Source organism: Macaca mulatta, chromosome 3, assembly GCF_049350105.2.
Source record: "Macaca mulatta isolate MMU2019108-1 chromosome 3, T2T-MMU8v2.0, whole genome shotgun sequence".
NCBI classification, from domain to species: Eukaryota; Metazoa; Chordata; class Mammalia; order Primates; family Cercopithecidae; genus Macaca; species Macaca mulatta.
In genome coordinates, this window is record NC_133408.1 from 191,300,087 (window position 1) to 191,307,454 (window position 7,368).

General features: G+C 56.4%; 1 protein-coding gene across 4 annotated transcripts in view; it reads right to left on the minus strand.

The window, feature by feature from the left end:
• PRKAG2 (protein kinase AMP-activated non-catalytic subunit gamma 2) overlaps positions 1-7,148 on the minus strand; it is a 326,330-nt gene extending 319,182 nt beyond the window's left edge. For all 4 annotated transcript variants that reach the window (XM_077997756.1, XM_077997757.1, XM_015135316.3 and 1 more), the window contains exon 1: positions 6,290-7,148. Coding sequence is in view for 2 of the 4 variants with exons in the window: in XM_015135316.3 (XP_014990802.1) it covers positions 6,290-6,403 (114 nt within the window). In the remaining 2 variants the exon portion in view is untranslated. The remainder of the gene's footprint in view (positions 1-6,289) is intronic.
• Between the last annotated feature and the right edge of the window lie 220 nt (positions 7,149-7,368).

The following is a 7,368-nucleotide window of genomic DNA, read 5'->3' on the forward strand; positions in this document are numbered from 1 at the left end:
TGTGCAGGTTCCGCACTACTCCCCCATGTAAGCTGCTCCATGGGCGTCCCTGTGCCCTCTGTGTGCCAGAGTCTTCGAGGAAGTGATCACGCGTCACTGTTTAGCTGCCCGTTCCCTCTAGGACCAGCACTGGGCTGTGCTCAAGCGGCATTGAGCCAATGTGCTGTGCCCCACTGAGGACGTCCTCTCGCTGATCAGCCCTCTCACACCCCGCGTGCTGCAGAGCGGCAACCAAGCTTCGTCAAAAACCCTGGAGCCACAGGCCAGTCTGAGGTCCCCATCACTGAGAAGTTTGACTACTGAAGGTCCCCATAGCATACTCTGGGCCCTACTGGAGCTTATGGCAGAGCATCTAAGATGCATCAAGCCACTGAAGGGCTGAGTCAAGAAAGCTTGCAGTGTGGCCTAACGGGCTGGCCCACATGGGCAGCTCTGGCTACAGGCTGGTTTGGGCATTCATCTTTATTTGGAAACCAAATGTTGAATTGCTTTGTTGAATAGTCAGAAGTCAAGGATATCTCTTCTCAATGATGGCTGAAAAGGTACAGATGATAGATAGATAGATAGACAGACAGGCAGACAGACAGAGGAATAACTCATGGGGGCAGAAGAAATGGAACAGTATTACACCAGGGAAGCTATTAATAGTACCCAATTGTTTTTAAGCCCCAGTAGGTACAAGAATCACTGGAGAACTTAAGAAAAATGCAAACTCATGGATCCCACCCTCAGACATTCTGATTCAGCGAGTCTGGGCTGAGAAGCAGGATTTTATATTCTAAACAAACACTGGGTGCTTCTACTTAAGCTAGTCCAGGAACCACACTTTGCAAAACATTGCCCTAAACCCTAATCCAGCAAATCTTGCTCAGGATGGTGCAAACTGGCCAAGGTCAAAGCTGACGCCTCCACTGTGCCCCACAGCATCCCCCTTCCCTTTGCCGAGGCTTCCATCTGGAGCATGTCAGTGGTGTGAGGGGCACAAAGCAGTCATGGTTGCATCCTCCAGCTCCGGGGCAGGACACAGCTCCTCTTCCCACCCTCATCCTAGAGTTCCCAGCGGCTCATCCAGCCAGATAGAGGCTACAGGGCAGGAGCTGGGTGCAAAGGTCCTAGGCCATCACCAGCACGGAGGGTGCGTGGCCTCCTCACTGCACGTGGCTTTCCTCGAGGCCATGCAGCAGGGGGAGGCATGACTGGCAACAGGCCCGCCCAAGCCCAGTCCCATCTCTGCAAACGTTGTGACTGCCCAGCTGCCCTGGCTCTATTTTTAGTTTGTCTCCAGTGACTATGCAGGCTTTCTGGAGCACCTCTCCCCAGAGGGCCAGCGACATGTGCATTCTGACAGAAATGCCCCACTCAGTAGCAACCGTCTGAACTCCTCCAGCCTGCCTCAGTGTCCCCAAAGGCTTCTGCCTTGGGTCCATCTGTCTGACGTCTTCCCTCCCCACCGGCCTCCTGCTCTGTCATTGGCTTGAAACAGTTCGAGAGATGCACAACATGCCAGCCAGCCTTGATTAAAGCATGTCTATGGGATCTATGAACTTTAGCATTAATAGGGAAGCTGCTTTTTCTTAGAGTGACATAAAGAAGAAAGAACATGCTTGCTACTAAAGTCTCGGCAGAATACCACGCACAGCTATGCTCCCAGCGAGTGATTTCCGAAAACCATTCCATCGCCTTCATGATCAGCCATGCCTTACAAGAGGCATGGAGGCTCAGAGCAGGGAGCCGAGTCAGGGTGCCAACAGGCCAGGACTCTGACCTTTACGGCCCTTTGTTACTTTTAAAGGTCAGCATGGCCTCAGGATAGAATCTGCCTTCAGTCCTTCCCTTTCCTCTCCTTTGCATCCTCCTCCCTCCTCCTCCAAGACCCTGTAGCTGCGCCCATAAAGGTGACACAAAATGCCTAAGACTGAAACCAAGCAAGGCAACATCTTCATGGTCCAAGGGCCATGTTCCCTTCCCCAGTACGCAGCCATCAACTGAATTCAATTGATAAATTACTTAGTAGTTCTAGGTCTCCACTACCAGCCACTACCCACTGGCCCTAGGCTGTCCCCTAAAATGGATTCTTCCTTCCTGGTGTCCCAAAGCCTAGACGGGCTGTTGACAGGAAGAGGGTAGTGGGGACATTCAAGATCATCAGAGCCCGAGAGAGGAGGTTCGCAGTAATTGCCTCCAACACCCTAGGCCACGGTTCTGTTTATGATATGGGCTGGAGGCTGTGGTCCCCAAAACGACTCACTCGAATTCAATGAAGAGACAAGCTGCTTGGGCACCAGGGGTCCCTGGAGGCCACCAAATGACCCCAGTCACAGGACAGCCAGCGCCGCAGTGTCTTTCAATGAGAGTTACTCCTCAGAATCCAAGATGTCCTTGGCAATGGCAGTCCCTGGACACCACAATCCTCTGAGGCTGGGGTGAGGAAGTAGACATGATTCCCCATGGACGTGCTGCCCTCTGCTGAGATACACCTGGGCTATGACCAGACTCACCATTTCCCCAAGAACCGGCCCGTTATCCCAAATACCTCCACATCAGCGCCTGCTAACTCAACCCCCTGCCGTCCACTAGGTTGGCCTTCTCACGTCCCACGTCTGCCCTTCTGCATTCTCTCATTGCAACTGCAGTTCAGGCTTTCGGACCCTTACCCTGGGCTTTTGCCAAAGGACTTGGGTTGGTTCCCTTGACACCAGCCCCTTTCCCATCACTCCACTCTGCACCGGAGCGTTGTTTTCTTTACCTTTAATGGCTTCTTAGTTCAGTCCCCCAACAGAGACACTCAGACAGGAACGTAGGTTCAGGAGTTTATCCCAGGAAGTGCGGGCAAGGGAATGGGGAAGCTGAGGCAGGAACTGGCCACAAGGACCAGTAAGGTACATTATTGAGTGAGTTACACTGTGGATCCCCACCCTGCTAGGGATCCCCCTGAGGCACCCTGCAGAACCCAGGTCAGAACTTCCCACTGAGAAGCAGGGTGGCTGGGCCATTGGCCACCAACTAGACCTCTCCTGGGTTGGGGGTTGCCCCTCAGGGCATAATCCCAGCACTTCCAGGGGTTCCCGCACTAGGCTGAGCAAGCTGCCAGGGTCTGAGAGGATTCCTTCAGGTGAGGAGGGAGACATGAGTAAGACGCTGTCCACCGAGGCTGCAGGTGGGCTGGGCCCCGGGCACCAGAAGGAGGCTATCCACAGCGTCCACCGAAGCTTCTTCATGCCTTAAGGAGGGGGTCCTCACTCCTTGGGCCTGGCCTTCAAGGCAACATTGCCAGATCAAATACAGGACACCCCCATTAATCTGGGATTTCACATCAACAATGGATAGTTTTTAGTATATCCCAAATATTGCATGGCACATACCTATGCTAAAAAATGATTCATCCTGTATCTGAAATCTAGATTTAACTAGGCATTTTGTACTTTTAGTTACTACAGCTGGCAACCCTATGTCCAGGTGTTGCCTGATCCGGTCTCAAACCATTTTCTATGACCCTGGCTCTCAAATCCTTTCTCCAGGAGGTGTGGCTCTTCAGCCGGAAGCAGCCATCCCTCCTGCCTGATTCTGTGGGGTGCTCCCACTGGTTCCTTAGTGAGAGTATCACCCCCACTTCTCCTACATGACTCCTGCCTGCCATCTCTGGGTGTACAGTCTCTCTGAACACATCAGGCACTGTCATCACTCCTGCCTCTAGAAGCAGGTGTGGTCTGCACTGGTCATCGTATGCCCCTGGATCATTTGCTAGCCTTTGTCTGAAAGCCTCATTTTCCCAGCAAGGTTATAACTGCCACCTAGCCTGGCACAACGATCAATAGGTAATGACCATTTGGCAGATGAGGGGACCTCCCTGGTGCCCCCAGCAACTGCAAGCCCTGTGAGGACTTGGGCCGATCTTCCCCAGATCTCACCCTAACCAGAGCCTGGGCACGTGGTCACCCTCAGCCACTGTGGAATAACTGAATGAATACTACTTTTGCGGCGGGCTGGCTCATGCCAAGAACGTTATGAAAAACTGCCAAAGTCACCAATAGCAGGAAGAAGGGTGGTCTAAGGACCCTAACTATAACATGGTTTTTCAACATTCACAGCCTGGCCTCACAATCCTTTTTCTGGTCCTTTGTCTCACATTTCTGGATTTTGTCTCACATTACCGCTGGCACCACCCCATGGGCACACCCACACATCACTCACATCCTGCATTTGGAACCAGCCTCACCATGTGGCTGCCACACAAAATGGCCCAACCACTGGACAATGGCATGTTCTTGTTACTCTCTATACATTTTTTTAAAAACTAGGTGTCTGATGGATATGTATATGTATATGTATTCCCCATACATTTATAGGACACTTTACATTTGTCAGGAGTTTTTCCGGGACGGGTGTGATGGCTCACGCCTGTAATCCCAACACTTTGGGAGGCCAAGGTGGGCGGATCGCTTCAGCCCAGCCCATGTGTACCAGCTTTGGGCAACATGGTAAAACCTCATCTTTACAAAAAAACTAAATAAATTAGCTGGCTGTGGTGGCACATGCCTGTAGTCCCGGTTACTCAGGAGGCTGAGATGGGAGGACCACTTGAGCCTGGGGAGGCTGAGGCTGCAGGGAGCCATGACTGCACTACTGCATTCCCACCTGGGGAACAGAGTGAGACCCTGACTCAAAACAAAACAAAACAAAAAAAACAAAAAACAACAAAGAAGAGTTTCCCATGAGTCATTTTATTTCAATATCCCTATAAAGCAGGAAAAACGGGTATTATTTCCTGCATTTCACAAATGGGAGAAACGGTAGTTACACGGTTAGCTCCAGTGATCACTGTTTAAGAGGTCTGTGGCAGCAACATCTAACGTGTAATTCAAACACGGTTTTAAATGTCTTACATGAGAGATGTAAACAAGAATGTTTCATTTTCAAATAGAGCACTTATTCCCGCATAATCGGGTCACCACCGTGGGGGCCACACAGCAGCCGGGGGTCCAGGTTTCCTGCCCCAGAGCTTCCCAGCCGGGGAGGGCTGGCCCAGGGGCCGTGTGGGGTATTTGGCATCAGGTGTCTGGAACCCCGCCCCTGGACTCCACCTTCTTCATCCAAGCGTTAGACACGTGTGGGCCGAAATTTACACAGGAGGACCTTAGCGGGGCGTCCAAAAGAAGGGTGGTTCAGCAAACACGGGGCAGTGCCCCCCTGGAATTCACAGTGGGAAGTGAGTGGCCTGCCTCGGCCATGCCAGCTGCGCCTGACGCTGTCGGGAAGGCTTAGCTTTAATGAGGGGTCCAGACAGCCCATTCACTGTGCACTCCCACCCTGCCCCGGGATAGCAAAATAACTTTCTCCACAGAGCACTCTGCTGTGTGTGTGTGTGTGTGTGTGTGTGTGTGTGTGTGTGTACACAAACACAAACATTTACTTGGTTGGCTGAGGCGGAGGGTGTGACCCAGTGGGCCGCCACACCTCCCACCACCCGACCCCCCTACGCGGCGGAGAGGAACAGTGGCCGCGGGCTACCTGGGCGCCGTCCCGAAGGGAGGAAGCACCACCCGGCCCGCCGCCCCTCTGGCTGGACAAAGTGAAGCCTCAGATAGATCCGAGTCGCCAATGTCCTCCCGGGCGGCCGTCGCGGCCGGGGCTGAAGTTCAATGCAGCCTGCATGGGTTAGGGAGCTGCGAGTCCCCAGATACCACAGAGACCCAAAGTACACTCCCGGGGCGGGGGAAGGGAACGGCTGCAGAGGACACCCCCGCTCCAGGCCCAGAAACACCCCGAGGGAGACTGGGGTGGAGGGGGTGCTTTGGAAGGCGCAGCTACACAGCTCCCCCCACCTCCCGCCCCGCTGCTTTCCCCACCCACCGTCCCTCCCCTCCTCTGCCCTCCCCTCCCTCCTTCTCCGGCAGCCGAGCGCGGGCTCCACCTCCCCGGAGCGCAGTCCACACCGTCCCTTTTCAGCAAAACAACACAACGCACCGCCCCCCGCACCAGCACCCGGCTGGATACCGGGCTACGCCCAGCCGCCCACCAGCCGCGCCCGGCGCCCCCTCTAGTCTGCAGCCGCCTAGTCCCCGCCCCAGGCGGAGCCCCAGCCCGGGCTGCACGCGGGCAGAGAGAGAGATCGAGCCCCGGCTCCGCCAGCCCAGCTCGGGCCCTGTCCCTCTACCCTTTCCCCGAGCCGCCCGAAGTGACAGGAGGGGCACGCACGGCGCGCGCGGGGCGTCCAGCGTTAACCGCTTCGGCGCCGGGGACCGGAGCGACAGGAGGGCTGGGGAGCAGGGGACCGAGAGCTGGGACTCACCGGAATGTGCACGCGCAGAGAACGCCTCTTCTGGCTGGCATTTTTCTTGCCGCCGCTCCCGCCGGGGCTGGAAACATCTTTTTTCTTCTTGGTGTCCATAACCGCGCTTCCCATAACTCTAACCAGAAGTTGATTCTGGGTAACTCCTCGGGGGTTCGGTCCCCTCCTTCCCTGCCCCGGCCGCTGCCGTCGGACTGGAGCCGCGCGCTCTGTTACACCCTGAAGCCACCTCGTGGGGACTTCCGCGGGGAGGGAGAGTGAGCAGGGCACTCGTGCCGCCGCCGCCGCCGGAGCGCCGAGTTCAAGCGTCCTTTCCTACGGAACTCTCGCAGGCAGAATCAGTCAAAGCCCGTCCCGGTTCTGGTGTCTCGCGGGTTACGCGTGGCTGAGGTCTCCCGCTGGGTGACAAAGTTTTCTTCCTTTTGCAAAGAGAAGAAACATTTTCCACCCTCTCGGCTCCTCCCACAGATTCCCAGAGGTAATCTGAAAGGCAGGTGCAATTAAAACCAGCAATTTGGAAAACAACCCTCCTAGCCTGTGCCCAAGTGGGGAATCTGGAGCCAGCGAGACCGTTCGTGCATAAATGTAATCCTCGGCCGCAGAATAAACCAGCTCGGAGCCTGCAGCTGGGTCCGTCCTCCTTTCTGGGCGAAAGGGAGGGCGACGGGGGAAGAGGAGGTGCAAGGCGAGCCCTCTGCGCAATTGGGCTACGGGCGGCCGCTGGCAGAAGTTCTGGCGGCGGCGCTCGCGGCCCTGCGCGCCGGAGGGGGCGCCCGGAGCCCTGCGGGCCGAGAAGGGCAGGGCGCCCGCTTCTCGCCCCCCGCCGCGCGGCGGCCCCAGGGGACCGCGAGGGGACAGTGAGGGGCCGGGCCTGGCACCGACGCAAGCTCGGGGAGCGCGGGCGGTGGGAGGCGGCGCGTGTTGAACAGGAAGTGCGCGGCGTGCAGCGCCACCGTCCCTCTCCCCGCCGCCCCACGCCGCCCTAGTCTCCGCGCCCCGTCCCCTGCGGCCGCTGCCGCTCGAGACTCGCTCCGAGCTGGTTTCGGACCCATCCCGCCTCCCGGCGTCTCAGTGTGTGC